The 17533-nt window shown below is 38.4% G+C and overlaps 1 protein-coding gene across 1 annotated transcript in view; it reads left to right on the top strand.

Annotated features, from left to right (window-relative positions):
- Positions 1-17533, top strand: part of SPAG17 (sperm associated antigen 17) — a 78687-nt gene extending 61154 nt beyond the window's left edge. The window contains exons 31-48 of the mRNA XM_031056711.1: positions 517-659; positions 1070-1246; positions 2026-2147; positions 2312-2442; positions 4002-4129; positions 4480-4656; positions 6276-6389; positions 7895-7940; positions 9433-9529; positions 9979-10026; positions 11349-11451; positions 11996-12092; positions 12956-13054; positions 13184-13329; positions 13795-13961; positions 14820-14880; positions 15907-16060; positions 17203-17533. Coding sequence (XP_030912571.1) covers positions 517-659; positions 1070-1246; positions 2026-2147; positions 2312-2442; positions 4002-4129; positions 4480-4656; positions 6276-6389; positions 7895-7940; positions 9433-9529; positions 9979-10026; positions 11349-11451; positions 11996-12092; positions 12956-13054; positions 13184-13329; positions 13795-13961; positions 14820-14880; positions 15907-16060; positions 17203-17330 — 2138 coding nt within the window. The 3' untranslated portion in view covers positions 17331-17533. The remainder of the gene's footprint in view (positions 1-516; positions 660-1069; positions 1247-2025; positions 2148-2311; positions 2443-4001; positions 4130-4479; positions 4657-6275; positions 6390-7894; positions 7941-9432; positions 9530-9978; positions 10027-11348; positions 11452-11995; positions 12093-12955; positions 13055-13183; positions 13330-13794; positions 13962-14819; positions 14881-15906; positions 16061-17202) is intronic.

Below are 17533 nucleotides of genomic sequence, written 5' to 3'. Positions count from 1 at the left end.
GGGAAAGAAGTTTATTGATTTAGCAGAAAATGTTCAGGGACATCTCCCTGTGGGATTTCAAAAGTCAAAATCCCTTGAACTGACCTATCTCTTCAATGGAAATGCAATAACCAGATTAACATGCCTGTTTTAATATGTTTTCCAAGATTTGTGTTGCTGAATAGGAATTTCTTTACATTTTAGAGTTTGTATTACAGGCACAAAGAATTTCAGTGATCCAACTTGTATATTACAAATATCCAGATCATTATGGTTAGTACCATACTTGATACATTAGAGTGTACTTTCCTGGCCAGCTACAGGTAGTTACAGATATTTATACAGTTGGGTTTTCCTATATTGAATTCACAGTCCAGAACTTAAAAGATTGCATTTTATTTACCTAACATAAAAATATATGATAAAGGATGCTATGAAGTTTATGAAGGTCTTGCACTGAAAAGATAAAGATCCAGCACTGTGAGAGAAAAAGCAAATTGAATCATAAGACATTTCCATTATTCTTGTAATTCTCAGAAGTCATTGCAAAGGAGCTCAAAGGTACACGAGCAGAGAATCCTGAGTTTGCTACTGTTACAACAAATTGTGAGGATGGTACCTGTTGTACTGTCTTTGGAGATGGGACATCTATTGTAGCAAAGCCACAGGGAACATATCAGGTGAGAATTATTTTAGTTTGTCACAGTGACGTTTAATCTCTGTGTTCCAAGTTCCCTGCCATTAGCAGCTCTCACCTTCATTACCTCCCTTCTCTATAGTCTTCACTAATCCTTGTTATTTTATCTCTTTCATGCTCTGATGATGTTTAGACACTTACTCACAAATGTACAATATATTTAAATCACAGTCTTAAATTTCCTGAAGTTAAATATCACAGAGACTCAGATCAGCCTACTTCTTGGACCTCATATTCCTTCTTTCTCCCCTTTGATTCCTCTGAAGTGGATGATTCAGTATTGAATATCTGGAAGCTGTCCTCTTGATTTGTATCTATTCTTCATTTTCTCAGTATCTTTAAATTAAATTTTTCACCTTTGAGGATTTAACCTCTTCCTTTTTGCTCTCATAGGTTTTACCCAGCAAGGGAGGCTTTCTTTTCTTTGATGAAGATTGCTCAGCAGTTTATAGCCATGAAGTTTTTGATTTCAGCAGCAAGGAAGAAGAGAAACAAGCAGGGAGATACATTATGAAACACACTTCCAGCACTATTTGTGAGATGATGGATCCTGAAGGAAATACTTTCAAGGTAAAATACATGGAAGAAAACAAGTTTCTGCGTTCTGTTATAAACTTCTCTCAAAATCAAATTGTAACCTTGTAATATTTAAAGTAGCCAGAATCAGGTCTCTGATATCTTCTTAACTAAGTGATGGATATCCTTTTTTTTATATTTATCCCTCTTTAGAGAGACTGAAACAGATCACATGGTGTACAATTTAGCTCACCTTTAATTAGCATGATTTGTACTATAGCAAATAATCAGCTCTGCAAGTGAGGATTAAAAACTAGGTGTGTCAGATTCAGTTAATGGACTGTGCTTTGAATCACCCTTATTTAAATTGTATCTTGAAAAAGGCACTATTATTCCTTTTTAGGTCATTGTTAGTTATCTTGTTTGAATATGTAAATGTCACATTAGTTAATAAGCACATAGTATTTTCAAGAAGGAGAATACTGTAGAAGTTCACTCAGTAGGTATACATCAATGTCTGTCTTGAGTATTACAGTTACCTGGCTTCACCAGTGAGTGAGTATTTTTGTGTAACAGTCTTTGGGAATTTATTAAATATCAGCATGTGATATTAGTATTTATGATACAGCATGTCTTTCAAGAAATATTGTAGGGGTTTTACTGTCTTTTCAGTTTTCCTCTTTATTTCTTTTTCCTGTGAGTTTCCAGCTGCTCATTGTGAAATGTGTTTTTCTGTCTCTTTCACTGGGCTAAACTATGTTAAAGTTCTCCAGCAAGTCACTGTTTTAAAAGGATCTTTTAACTCAAGTAATTTCACATAATTTCTGCTATAGGTCCTGGCTGATGGCAGCACAGATGTGTGCGTTCCCAGCAGTGGCTCTGATGACAAGGAGGACGGGAGTTCAGCAGCAGATGATGTTAACAAACCTGTCACTGATAATGAGCATGTCCCCAGGTAAACTGCACTCCTAGGTTAACACTTATTTTTCTTCACAGTATTTTACAGGGTTCATGGATTTGTGCTCCCTTTGTTCAGTAGTCTGTATTTGCACATTTGATGCCATCATGCTGGAGTTCTGCTCTCTTGATAGAGCCCCGTGTGTGTGTTTGGCTGTGCAGGTTTTTCATAATCTCTGAGGATGGTTCTGGAACAGAGCTCCTGCGAACAAAGGATGTACACGAGTATATGGCTGAGGCCTGCAGTGATCCTGCCACTGCAGTCTTGCGGGATCCAGTACAAGAACAGCCAGGTAGAAAATGTTTCTTCTCTGACAGACTACTAATAGAAAGAATTGAAAAGTTTCAAAACTCTTTTTTGGGCAGGAAATGTTTTTACCCTTGTAAATAAGGATCCACACCTTCTAGAAGTGAAAGAAATGAGTTTGGGGAAAAACTCTGGGAAACAGAGAATTAACTGAAGGACACTGTTAAGGGATAAGTGAACTAACAAATGGCATATCTTTATCCACTCTCAGTCACACAAATAAAAGCGATTACCAACTAAATATATTCTTTGTGTTTATCATTTAAAAACTTGAATGTCTCACAGTCTCCATTAATGATGTAGCAATGAGGAGAGTGATGCCCTGATGTTGACCTTTAGGCTGTCTGTTGGAAAGGATACACATTAAGAAGCTGAAAAAACATGGCTGGAATAGCCAATACTGCATGGTACCAACCACATTGTAGTAGCAATGCAAGAAATTATGTCCTGGAATTGTTGGTTGTCATTGTAAAGGTAATTGGATCTGCTGTGTTTCTATAAAAGACACTGTGGTGTAACAGGTAGTTGCTAACAAAAAAATATCTTTAAAAGAGAGGAAAGTATGGTTCCCCAGAATATGAGGGGATGATGATGGAAGTTTGCTTCAAGCCATAAGGTCCTAAGACAAATTTGTCATAGATTTATGTCATAAGCATATGATGTAAAACAGGTTTCCCACTTACTACTCTTATAAAGTGTGGCACATTTTTAAATGTACTTTTATTCACACAAATGACTGGTTCCCCATTGCAGAAACCAAATGAAGTCATTCTGCCATGGGAAAAAAGAAAAAAAGAAGGGACATGGAGGGAGCCAGAAAAATGAAGAAGATGAAAAGATCAGAAAGATGGAGAGCATACATACCCAGTCAAAAAATTTTACTTACAACCAGCAATCATTTGTAATAGTAGCACATCTGACTTCCTGCTCCACCTTTCACAATACTGGTTCTATTTGCCTTTACTGCAAGGCTTCACAATTTTGTATCATTGTGACAAAGTACCTCAGTGGTAATATCCATTTTGAAGGTTGCCTATGGTATAGATCATAGTAGATTAAGTAATTTTTGGGATGGGCTGGAAAAAATATTTTGAAGAACATTAAAATTTATGCAAACAATACAAATAAACCATCTCTAATGGAATCCATCCAGTGATCAGGGCATGAAGTATAAAATACAGTGAAGAATTATGCATGTTCTGAATATGTTGTACTACTTCTGAGATTAGTATTCAGTACACATGGGTCAATGCTTTGCTTTTCCTTGTTTGAGCTACTCCCCACACTATACAACTGAGCTGTTAACCAAGAATCAAAGCAAGTAGCATAAGCAATTTATTGTTAAAAATGGGCTGAGTAATCTGAGCTTGTACCACTATTCTATAATCAACGCAGTGGTCTGATATTATCTGTAGCCATGGATACATGGAGTTTTATCTGTTAGTAATAAGATTTTTTTGTAGATAGGTGTTTTTCTCTGTAGGTCTGAGACACTTCTTTTTTTTAATTTGAACTGATTCTTAGCAAAATGTGTCTTTAAACCAGGTGTTTTAAGTATTACTGTTCTCCGGCCTATGGCTGAATCATCCCCCTGGGTAATGAAGAAAGAACCAGAGAGTATTGTTCCTCCATATCTACAGCCAGAGACTCAGAAAGAATCTTCTCCTCCTGAGGTATAATTGTTTCAAAACTGTCTTTTCATGTTAAAGCAATAGATGTTTGTCTCTGTGGGGAAATGAAGCTCTAAACAATGTGAATGTTAAATTCAATTTATTAAGCAGACAGAGCAAATGGTAGGCTGTGTCAGGGAATGTATGGTCCCATTCTTTTACACTTAGTGAGGGGATTAGCAATTTTAAGGAGAGTTTATCTTACCAGATAAAGATGGTTTAGGATAGATAAATTGTTCCCAGGAATCTACTGGCTTTATTGTCTAGGTCTATGACATGCCTTTTAACTGAGACATATTGCCAATAGGTGCATTTTTGGGTTTTGCTCTTTTTGTTTGCTCCTCTCTGTTCAGGGGGAGATCAAAGGTCCCTTAGTGAGGTGTGTCTGGAAGGGTCTCAGCATTGGAGAAGCACGTGCGTCCTTGCCAGCCCCCGTGCGAAAATGTCCCAAAAAACTGCAGATCCGCCAGCTATTCCAGTATAAGCCACTCTGTGATGAATTAAGAGAAAAGCTGCATCTTTCCCTTAAGGTAGTTCAACCACATTTATTCATTCTTCCAGTAAGCAATAGAGAACAAACAAGTAGACGAATTGTGATAAATGTGAAGTATATACCTGAGAAAAATCTACTATGCTTGAAGAACAATTATTTCATACATAGACAGGTGCTGTAAGTGTTCTTCTGAAAAAGTTCAATTGTTTCATTTACCTCTTATGAAACCTAGTTTTCTAAGCAAATACATGAGATCCAATCCAGCATACATGACAGACAGTACTCTAACATATAATTTCCTTGCTGTCAATATTGATGTCTGTTACTTCACTTTTATTTTGCTTAGAGTTTGTTTTCCTTCAAAAAGCCTTAAGAGTTTAAATATATAAAGCTGAACAAGAATTTCTAGCTCACCATAATTCTGCAAGTAACTTGGTCACTGAGACACACTCTGGTCTTGGTTATGTATTTTTTTCATAAATCAATGTAGAACATTTCCAGGTTTCAGTCTGAGTTTGTTACTCTATCCATGTCTAGGAAATAGCTGTGTAGCCTTCTGACAAGGTTTGTGGTCATCCCTCATTAGTGACTTGCTCATAGCAGGGTGCAAGCTAGACCTCCTGTGCCAGTGTTCTGAGATGATGTCCAAAAGTGAGCAGCTTTGCCCTTCTCAGTGTTGGTGTAAAACATTCCTGTATTTAATTCACATTGTGAAGATGCTCTTAGAAGAGATTTCAGAGTCAAAACCCCATTATTACTTAGGAATTAGAAAATAACAAAGTATATGTGTCCTGTAATTTATTCATTTAAACTATTTTGATAATGGCATTGCAGACTGAATTTGTAAGTTAACAGCATGTGACATGTGTGAAGGTAGTAGTATATTGTAGCCATTTATATAATTTTTGTCCCCCACATTACATTTCAAAGAAAACATGCTTGCAATAGAAAAACACTGACAGCTGGCCAGCCCAGACATGTTTGGGATATTCAGGTCTATCAGAATGAAATGTTACCAGTTTTTCAGTCTATAAATATATTAAAATTATTCTTTAATTTGCATACTGATCTTTCAAAGGCAAACAGTGTAAGAAAAGTTCCACACCAAAATGGCAAGGGAAGTCTATTCATCACCCAGATATATTGTTGATTTTTAGAGAAAGATGAATGCTGTTTATTACACTGGGAAGGAAGAGCTGCAATTACTAGCACTGAAAAAACAGTTGCAACAATTGCATAAATGTGCAATGAAAATACTCTCATTGCTCACAAATCAATATTTAATTAATTCTTTTTTTTTCCAGAATGAAGCGTCTTAAATCTTTAGCCTCACCTTCACTTTGTCAGAGCAAAATCAAGATTTAAGGAAAATATTCTTCCTTTGTCCATCTCCTATAAGATTAAAGAGATATAAACAAGTGAAAAAGAACTGGTGTGGGAAACATTTGTTTCTACAAACCTTAAAGTTCTGTACTGCATGTAGCTTTCTGGCAGAGTGGTGTGTTTAAAACCCCTTTTTCTATCCAGCTGATTTAAAGAGATGTTGGAAAAGAAATGTGCTTCTTTTCTGTAGCAGTTGGAATGATTATGTCAATGTAAATATCTATTTTAAGCCTACATCTGCATCTTTATTCATCTTTTTCATTGTTCCACTAGGAATATATAGAGAACATCTTAAAGCAGGAAGATGAGCTGGAAGAGATTAATGTGAAAGAACCAAGAACAGAAGAGGAAAAGGAGAATGCTGCAAGTCTCCTTGAACAGGTTACAGTGAGAAAATCAAAATTTTAATTATTTCTTTCAACAAAACCCTTGTATTGCATTGGAAGTGCGAGCCTTGAAGCACATTATCCATTAATAAACCAGCAAATGTCAGAGCAGCACAGAGCCAGTTCTGGTGGAGATTAATGGTAAAGCAGAGCCACACAGCCTTCAGCTGGTCTGAATTCAGCTGGGCACTGCTGCCATTTGGGGAAGCAATGCTCAAAACAGTTCAAGAGTTCTACTGAATGATATGTTCCCAAACACACAGACCAAAATTACTTTCCAGTAATTTACTTTTTTTAATATCCCCCAACATCAGAGTGAAAATGTTTCCAGTCTGTTGTCATTGCACATGGGAGACTTTTATTTCAACCACAGCCACCTCCATAGTAAGAATTTAAACCCTGCTTTTGGGATAATACAAAAACAGTCTGGAGGAATATTGTTATTACTGCTGAGCAGCATTTTGTTTTTTTAAATATAATCTGTGAATTTTCATGGATAATTAGAACACAAGAAGGAGAGGAATAGGTAATGGGAAAGGTGGGTTATTGTTATTACTGCTGAGCAGCATTTTGGTTTTTTTTAAATATAATCTGTGGATTTTCATGGATAATTAGAACACAAAAAGGAGAGGAATAGGTACTGGGAAAGGTGGGTAAATAGAAGAGGATCACAGCTTTTCTGGAAAAAGGGACAAAGAAATGATCTGTCAGTAATTCCATCTGCATCTATCCTCTAGGCAGACATTTATTTACTTCAATGAGGCCCAGGTGCTGAACCTCACATGCTGCTCAGATCCAGTGAATTTGTCTAGTGACTAATTATTGTTGATTGTCCTGGCTACCTTCAGCACCTTCATTTGCAGTTACAGATTTCACATTGGACAACTCTTTTGTGAGCAGCAGTCTCAGTGTGCATCTGCTGTGACCCAGGAATCAGTGTCCCATTGCTCCCAAGTCTCCAGTAGCTCTGTTACAGCCCAGACTGCCTGGTCAGGAGATCTGCTTTCCAGTTAACTGCTTCAGAGACAGCACGAGAATAAAGGAAACACTTTAGAGCCTCTTAACCCTTATTCGCTTTACTGTAAGCCAGCCACATGAGATCTCCTCAGTAACAAAGCCTGCAAATTCCTGAACACATTTCCCATTTGACTTGTTGGGATTCTAAGTTTAATACAAGTATATCTTGTTCAGATTTTTTTGCCAAAGGATTTCGATTTGATTAGGAATTAGCTTAGTTGACCTAATAAAAAGTAACCGTATAAAATACAAAGCTATCTATGCAGTGGGTCATCAAGAAGGAGACAAATATCTGTTTAGAACAGGGAAATTGTACTTCATATCCTTTTTTCCCAGCGTATGTTTTCTGACACACTGAAATACCTGACAATGTGACTACAAGAATGGGGATAACAAGATAGCACTTGTTTTTAATATAAATCCTCTGAATAAGATGTTGTTGTGAATTTTATTTCTCATGTAGTCACAGTTATTCATTTTTCATTGCAGTCCTTCCCTGACTGGAAGAAGTCAACTGAAAATCTCAGTGATAGAGGTAATAAAAATTTGAATACCTGTACTTTTAAAATTAAAAATATCATAATAAGTTTAAAAGTATTGTACTATTATTTTTAAAGAGGCAATATAAAGGTGAATTCATCTATGTACTATGTACATGCTTCTGTGTGACTCTCACAGGTGATTAGGACTTCTTAGCATCAATGATCCAGTATGTCTGAAAAATAATTCCTGGTTTTAGGCATGTGTATTTGACATTTTCATGTAGTGAGTTTTCTTAGGTGTAAGAACTATGACAATACTTGGCTATTTTTATGCAAGTAACAACTTTTCAGACAAGTTTTTCAAAGCAACTAAGTAAATCCTAGTTATTTATTACACTTCCAAATCTAATCTCAAACCATCACATCACTTGTACATTAAGATGTACAAATAAAAGTTAAGATATCTCTTATAAAAACCCATAACCCTTTTCTGTAGAAAAATTCATTACATTCTATCCCCTTGTGACACTCATCTTTAAAGTGTTATTTTCCTTGTCAAGAATATTTCTACTTGTCAAAAACGTCATACTGTGCAAAATAAACAGAAACTGCTGCAACAAATGCTTGCTGAACAGTTTCCTCTTAAATGGAGCTGCAATTTTAGTGTAGTATTGCTAATGAAGAAGATAGTGGGAAAGAAAAGCTCTTTGAAACAGGTAAAAATAGAAAAAGCTGAAAAATCATGTTTTATGGTGAAGAAGCTGACCAAAAAAACCCCACATTTTGAAGTTTGAACTCATGTAATTCCCAGAACACTAAGAGATATTGTCATAGTCTAATAGGATCATATCTCTCAAATACTCACATCTCCTAAACTTCGCCACAGAAAATTGTTTTTAGACAAGGAAATTTCTTTGGACCCATGATTTAGCTTCAAGGTATAAAGTAAACAACACACTTTATAAAATATGTCAGAGGACAGGGCAACTCTTTAATAAAGCCCTAGAGCTGGTCACAATATTAAATGTGGAAAGACTGGCATTTCTCCATTATACATATTGAGCTAGCAGTTCCTTCCATGAGAATGTTGATTATGGCTGCTTCACAGCCTCAATTAAGCACAAGCAAGCTTAAGCAAGCTAAATGTAATAAGGATCCCTGAAAGCCCACATTATTTTCTTCAGCTGTAGATAAAGACCTCAGAGCACCCCAGTTACAGAGTGGCTGAATGTCAGCAACTTTTCCTATTCACAGGTATTTGTATCTTGAAAGAATGTAAAAATATGTCAGGAAATACAGGGTGGGAGTGTGAACCTAATCTGCTTCTTCTCCTTTCAATATTGAATTCAATTTCTTATCTGTTAATGCTCTGATCTTGATTTTGGAATGAAGTTCTTTCTGCCTTTTCCCTCACAGTAACAAAGATTCTGTTAGGTTTCCATAAAGTGGCAGAAAGATGCATTTAAAAAACATCCTTTGATGGTTTTTTTTTCATAACCCTGTGCAGCAGAGCAAGCCCATTCAGCAGTGCCCTTCCCCTTGCAGCCCGTGTGAGCCAGCTGTATGAGCAGGCAGTGGCTCCTCCTGCCCAGGATCACACAGGGAAGGCAAGCACTGCACAGAGACAGGACCAGCAGCACAGGTAGGACAGAGCAGCAAGCACTGGTGCAAATGGAAATAACACAAAGGGTGAAGCCAAGCACACAGGGGAGGCACTGTGCTTTACTGACTGTCATTAAGGGCTGGAATCTAGATTCCTAGATAGAGATGGCAACGTTTTACTGTCTTGTCCTGTGATTATTTTGTCCCTCTATGGCTCTCTTTCCATATCTGAAAGATAATTCAAAGTTTGTTGGGAAATAATTTTGCATATTTCTTGGATTGAATTATCTAATAAAAATGCAGATATAAGCAAACACTTTTGTGCAAACTATACAAGTCTGAGTCAGAAGCCACCTGAAGTGTTTACATAACATACTCTCATAAAAAGCATTTTCTTTCCAAGGTTATCTCGTAAATATTTTTGTATTTATAGAAGACTACTAGTTTTCTCATTCGCACTACTCTCTCTTTTTTTCTTCTGGGATTCAGCCCGGAAGGAGTAAAATCCAAGTGGAAAAGCAAACTGGAAGAGACCAGGTAATAATATTAGTAGGATCAAGTTCTGTTATGAGACAGCTTAATCTGCTTTTGTAAAGAATGTTACTGATTTCACCAGGTCTTGGGTGATGGTGCAATGGCTTGCCTGCAAATAATGGGGTATTTCCTGCTCAACAGAAATGCTGAAAAAGTGGTTTGAGTCTCTTTATTTTGTCTTTTTTTTTCCAAAACCCAGCAGCATTACTGTTAACTTACACTATGCAAACCAAGGCTGAAGTCAGAAGCCCTGTGTTTTGTTTTCTGGTTCTGTCACTAGTGTAGAAAATACTGCATATTAATATTTTCAAATGCTGATGCTTTAGGTTAAGATTCAGATATTCCACAAATAAAAGCTGATTTTTTTCAAATAGAACCCCAGACCATCTCACATGGTGGTGCTTCAAAGCTTCTCTAGGCAAAACTGCCCCAGCTCTCTCAGCCTCTACTCACATGAAAGGTCTTCCAAACCCTTAATCATCTTTGTGGCCCTTTTGTGCACCAGACAGGTCAAAAGTGGACACAGCACTCCATGTGAGGCTTTCCATATTGCTTCTTAATTATTTCTGATTTGCATGAGATAAAAAATCCTTTTAGAATTTCAGAGTTACATTTTCATATAGCATTTCACACTGTTTTGGATCTTATTAAAAAAATAATTTCAATTTATAAATCTGAGCAGTCAGCACCCAAGAACATCATGTGCAATTCTGGCTCTAAAACCAGTGTTCAAACTCTCAGTATGATTAAGACTGATCATTTCATAGCTGATATTAGACCCTGCTGCAAGTCAGTGAAATTCTAATGGTGTAAAACTGGGCTATATCAAGCTGAGAACATGACTGATCTCTACTCTGGTCAACCTTACCTTCAGAAGTTTGAACAGCTTCTTCTGTATCCACAGAGCTGTCAAGTCTTTCTGTGATAAAATAATGAAATTAGTTGAGTTTTGTGTTCAAAATTTTAGCAATGCATTTGGAATACCAATTCTTAGCTTGAAGTGTTTGTGGAAGGTTGGAAAGACACCAGTGGCAGTCCCAGACATGTTCTGTGAGGTTTAGAGAAATGGAGTATGTTCTGAGGAGGAGCTCCTCATAGCAGGCAGCTCGCTGTCTGTGTGCATTCTGACCTGTCAATTCTTAATCCACCTCCAAGAAAATTGCCAATTAGAAGAATATTACTTCATGTGATGAACCAGGGAAGAAAATGCCACTTGCCTTTACCAAATCCATTTCTTGATGTACAATACTGAAAAACAGGCTGAACTCAGTTATAATGCTTTTTTTCTTTCTTTTCCTTACCAACAATGTGAAAAACATCCCTAGGAAAGAACTGGATAAACAGAAGGCTTTATTTGCAGCACTGATAAATGGAATTTTTGCTCCGTATTTTGAATCTGAATTTGGCAAAAACTTCTACCAAAAAAAGGTAATGCAGCTGAAAACTGGATGAAGTCTGTTAGGCCAGCCAGTATCTCCCATGCTCCCAAAGACAATTCTGGGTTTATATCTCAACAAACCATTACAAAAGACAACCATGGCAGATGAATATGGTATATGTTCACTGGTAACAAACTCTATAAAATTACTTACATAAACTCTGGAGAGAGCCTGATTCAGAGCAAAGCTCAACCTCAGGATTTTTTTACTTACCCCTCAAACCCCTCTCCTTGCTTATTAGAAAGGGAATAAGTAAAACTAACACTCCTAATTTAGAGGTGGTCTTAGGGGTTCTTCTACTGGTAAATGCTGTAAGTGCATAAAGCCTACTCAGAAATGTAGGTTGTAATCTGATGTAACTATTTCTATCTCTTTTATAAGTCACCACTTTGTTTCTGCTTATTTGTTTCCTTTGCATTCCTTTTTTAAAATTTTTTCCTTTCATTTTTTGCAAGGGGAGAAGGGTGTCTGCTGTCTGGTTTTCCTAGGTGTTTAGTTGTGAAAGCTAAGCCCTCTTTCTTCCTTTTCTCCAGTTTCCTGATTTGGAAGCAATGTCGAAGGAACTTCCTCCACTTCAAAAAGAAACAAGTGAGACTTGGCCTCTGAGGCTGATAAGAGAACCCAGTGGAGGTAATCGACTGTCTGGCATCAGTTTTGTATCTTCTTCAGGAGGAAGAAGCCCTTGCAGACATCACTGAATGTGGAAGAACCATCAGCTTTGGATGCTAAGCTGAAGAATTGTGCTATGAATGAGACTTGGATAGATGAAAAATGCTCAAGAAACTTGAATGGAATAAATAATAGTTAGGGGTGGATGAGCAAGAACCAAGGAGGCCAAGTTTAGAAAAAAACTAGTATGACTGTAGGAAAAATATGGGAGATTTATTTCTGAAACTCAATGGTAAGAGGGAACTGGTGCAAAAGCAATATGGACTAGGAAACATGCAGGCTAAAGATAGACTGGAGGACATAGGAGGAAAGCGGTGACTCCCTGACAGGAAGCAAGGAAAGAGGGATCATTATCTTAGGGTTCAGCTTTTCAGATCTGAGAGGAATACTTCAGTTCTGTTTAAAAAGCAGCCTGACAAGTTACTGAAATCATACAGTGAGATTAAAAGTCATACACAGCAAAGATTCATATCAGGAAACTAGTTCTCTGTGGGGCTTTATCAGACCCCCAGTAATTCCCATATTTCCTCATTTTCAATCACCGTAAGACCTGTGCTGGATTTTCTTTTAATCCTTTATGGTTTATAGTTCAGTTAGCCAGAGAACAAGAAAGGACTAATCACACAACAGGCATTTTTGAGATCGCTGTGGCTCAGTAGAGCAAAACGTTGCATGCAGAATTTTCCCAGCCTCTCATGGTTATGTAGCAGCTTTCCAAGACTGTGTAAATTAAAGTGCTAAAGACTGATGTTTTTCACATGTTTATGAAAAGGATTTTGATCATAAAAAACACTTGACTCAGTGTTCCATTATTTTCCCTTTAGAAGCTGAATTTCTTGATACCACAAGTGAATCATCACTTTCATCTGGCCTTCCCCTGCAGGATCCTTCCAAACAAGATGATGGTTCCAGCAGCACAACAGGTACACCTGCCTTCCAGAATGTAGTTGGAGCAGCTCGGTATCTTTTTATAACTTCTGACACAATATTTGCAATATGAATTTCAATCCATCTGTCACTTTTTCATGCTTTTGGAAATCTTTCCCTTCCAGACAAGGCTGAGGGAGCAGAAGAGATAGCCTTTCAACAGAAAGTTCCAAGTCTGCTGGTGGATGTTACAGGACAGACAAGAAAAGAGAAAGTAATATTACCATCATGCCTTCAGGGGAAAAAACCAAACACCATACCAAATAAAAAGGTAAAAAATACCATCTTTCTTGTCAATATTCATGTCCTCTGAGTGACCTCTTTTCCATAAAACCTTCACCCTGGAGCAATGCTGGCAGATATTTTGAATGTATTTACTGTAACATGGCTGTTGCAATTTATTTATGTTTACTGGCAATTCTAGAAGTACCTTTCCTCTCAACTGCTAGGAAAAACTCATTCTGCATCAGGCACCTACATGAAAGCTCTGTTTCCAAAAGAGCAGACCTTCCCCCATTTTCCCTGAGACACCTCAATGGCTTCATGCATCTGAAAACTCAAACCAGTATAAATTTCCAGACAGTATTCAAAGTACTGCTTCAGTTTTCACTCAAATTAGGATGTTGTTTTGTAATTCTTCAGGGTGAGTGGACAGATGTTAAATATAGGTTAAGTAATTCTCTACCTGACTTAATGGCCACTAACTTTCTCTTTGTCTCATATTTTGTTCGCAAAGATAGAAGATCCTGCCTCAGGAAAGGTCAGCACATCTTCTCTTGCAACAAGACAGGATCTTACCAAATTCCATTTCATCCCACCCAGGGTGATATTTGGAGTGCTAAAGGAAGGCTGCACCTATGCAACCACTGTAATCATGAAGAATGTTGGTGTGAACTTCTCAAGGTTAGTTTGAATTCTTAGTACCCTGGTTTTTATCTCTCCAAATAGATCCTGACAAAAATCAAGTACAGTTTCTCCGGACCCACTGGTCAGAGAAAGCACAGGAATTCTCACAGCCTCTTCATAGGTCTGCCAGAGCTTTCCATAAGATGGAGCCATATCCTAGGAATGCTGCTTCTACTGCCTTTCCTTTAACAGCTTCTGGTGTAAGGGGGAATGAAATCTACAGGATCAGTTCCAGAGCAATGCAAAAGTAAAGGTCGTATCTGATCTAGTGATCTTTAAAAATCTGAACAGTAGGAAGTTGCATTCACAAAAGGACTGAGTCTCACATGTGAAACTATCAGTAAGAAATGAGGAAGCAAAACTTCTGCTTTAGTTGGTACTGGTATGAATTTTGTGCAAATAATTAAAGATTATTTGCACAAAACTCATACCAGTATCATGCTTTCTGCAATAGAATCACATCAAAGAATGTTAAATAAAGATTGTTATGAACTTCTGGGTCTGCAATACACAGGTGTTTGCCAAGAAGCTGTTTGTACTTCAGCTACCCTTGAATGTGCAGATTTAAAATGTGCTGTTTCACATTCTCTTATAAGGACCAGGCAGTGTTAACAAGCTCTTTGAAGGCTTACTTTGGCCCATTCATCTGCTCCATTGGGGGCTTTTTGTTAGAAACCTGAGCCTTGGCAAGAAGCCCAGGAATTGCTGTAGTCCAACTTGTAAAATATGATGGAAAGGATGAGCTAAGAAATTCTGCTGTCATTTAAAAAAGAAGAGGAAGAGCAGGCAGCCTCGATGAGATTTCTCCTGCCTGAAACAGTTTCTGGCAAACTGATTCTCTTCTCTTTCTGACAGGTTTCGGGTGAAGCAGCCGCCTCCATACACAGGACTGAGAGTGATGTACACACCAGGACCTGTAGGTTACACAGGAGAGATTTTGGGTTTTTTCTAGACTCAGCTGGCCCTCAGGCTAGCTAGGGCACCTTTCTGGGACAGCAGCTGTCTGGGAATAGAGCTGCCAGGGTACACGGTTTTGTTTAAGGTTACTTGAAGTGATGCTGTCTTCCCCCGTCCCTCTGCCACCTTCAGCTAAGTGCTCCATGCACTCGAGTCTCAGCCTGTGCCAGAATGCAGAGGGATAAAAATGTTAAGTTCAGTGGAAGGCAGCAGGTCAAGCAGTGAAGTTATAGAGAGCTTTTTCAAACCTAGTAAACTATTGCCTCAATCCTTTCTTCTCCTGCTTCCAACTGTTCTCCACCTTAAGTTTTTTTATCTAGCAAAGCACCATAGCACATTATCTCACTAAGTAGGAAGCATTCATTCTTTCTGCCTTTGTTCAGTCTCTCTTTTTACTTGCATGCTGTCTCTGAATAAATAGTGCTGGCCACTGTCCCCATGGCATCCATGTAATACCAGGCAATATCTTGCCAATGCATGGAATCAAGAAGCAATGACTTGTGCAGAGGCAGTGCCAGAATGCAAATCAAACCTCCTAGTCCAGAGCCTTAGCCACAACTCAGTACTTGAAATCATAGGATGGTGTGGGTTGGAAGAGATCTTTAAAGGCTCCAGTTGAGAGAGAAGGATGGTGTGGAGGACTGTGTCAAAGGCCTTACTGAAATCCATCCAAATGGCTGGAATAATTTCCATTCTTTTCTTTTCTCCTCACATCTGCCCCTTTTGTATCTCCCTACCTTTATGTTCTTTTTAGAATAGAAGAGAATATTTTGTTTCATATGGAAGGGACCTACAATGGCCCTCTAGTCCAACTGCCTGACCACTACGGGGCTAGCCAAAAGTTAAAGCATACTATTAAAGACACTGTCCAAATGCCTCTAACACTGACAGGCTTGGGGCATCAACCACCAGCTCCAAGGACTGCGGGAGGGGACCATGTATGAAGCTTGCACCTTACCTGTGAGTCATTCTCTGTCTCTCCCAGGTGGCAGCAGGCTTGCAGGCTGAACTGGAGATAGAGATTTTTGCCATGCTGATTGGAGGGAAAGACACTGGTGGCCTTGAAGAAGTTTCCCATAATATTGAAATAGTAACAGAAACTGAAACTCTTCTCCTGCCTGTGAAAGCAAATATCCTTTGTTGTCTTATTTCTCACACACACCTCATAGCATTGACCCTGGGGATCATCTTCCTGTTGGGAGCCTCAAGCATTGTTTCCAGTGTAGGCTGTTGCAGTAGCAAGCTTTACTGTCCTTTTCAGAAATACACAAATGGGTGTTTTCAAAAGCACAAGAAATGAATAATTTAAGATTCTGATGCCAAACGCATTTTACATCAGAATAACGTGGTTTGAAAAGTGGGGACAGGAAGAAGAGCAACTCAGAAAAATATTGCTTTTAAAACAAAATGAAAATAATAGGAACTCTTTCCCACCACCCCTCATGAATATACTTTATTATGCTTTTTGAATCTATGGTAGCATCTGCTGGTAAACCTCATGAGCAACAAAATGATGTATCATCCAGATACTGAACAGGCAAACAAGACAATCCCTGCAGCAGCAAAGCCGCAAGCACAGAAGCACATGAATGCTGCCAGAAATGAGCCTGTGTGGATTCAGTGGGCTTTTCAATTGTTTAACTCATGACAGCAGTACAGTAAAAGAAAAGAGCCAAGTCAATAGCTATTATTTCTACTTCCTTTGTGCTCCAGGTGAAGTTTTGTTTGACATGTAATCAAATTTACACTTAGAAGTTTGGGAGAAGGGGCCCTCTGGAAACCTGTAAAAGAAATAGCAAGGCAAGCTACATCCAAACATGCCAGAAATGTCATTCAGAGTAAGGACCACCCTTACCAAAGAAAGGAGAACTTCAGGATACTCTAAACCTGACCAGAGTAACAGCAACTCCTCTGAGGCTTTATATGCTCTAGATGTGATGTTGAAACTCCCCAAATTTACTTGCATTGACCCAAAGAAATCTTTCATACCTATAATTGCAGAGCTGATCTAGACAGCACCAGTGGCACAGCAGCGAAACCAGCTGCTGTTCTGTTCCCACTCACCCCGTCCTCAGACACAGTTGCAGACCAGCCTCCAAAACATGTGCCCTTCCCCCATATTTTAGCTGTTCCTTTAATCTTTGAGCTGAGGACACTAGTCCAGATTCAAGATGTTTCACAACCTTACTTGCAGAATTCATTCCTACCTCCACAGGTTATTTTACTTAAATAAACATACCAAAATGGTTAGAACCTTAACGTGGTATTCCACCTGTGCTAGCCAGTGACATTTACAAGTGCCGCCCCAAAGGATTCCCCCAGGGAGGGATGGCGGCAGCAGTCCAGGAAGTTCCTCCAAGCCCCAGGCCACGGTTTCGGATTACACTCCCACGAAAGCTTTGTAGTTAGTGTAAGTACTGGATGCAGTGACACCAGCTGTAAATTAAAGTACACTTGTTTTACGTACTCTGCACTTCATCAGCAGCATCCTGAACAAAGCTCATGCAAGCGATGCACCTAGCACACTGACTTGGTTACTGTGACAACAGAAGGGAAGGAAACTGGATGACATTAACCAAAGCACTCACTACAAGGGGACTGCAGGTTATTGC

This window comes from Geospiza fortis, unplaced genomic scaffold (genome assembly GCF_000277835.1).
Source record: "Geospiza fortis unplaced genomic scaffold, GeoFor_1.0 scaffold1, whole genome shotgun sequence".
Lineage (NCBI taxonomy): Eukaryota > Metazoa > Chordata > Aves > Passeriformes > Thraupidae > Geospiza > Geospiza fortis.
The sequence above is the reverse complement of the archived record's forward strand: the minus strand, read 5'-3'. Positions and strand labels throughout refer to the sequence as shown.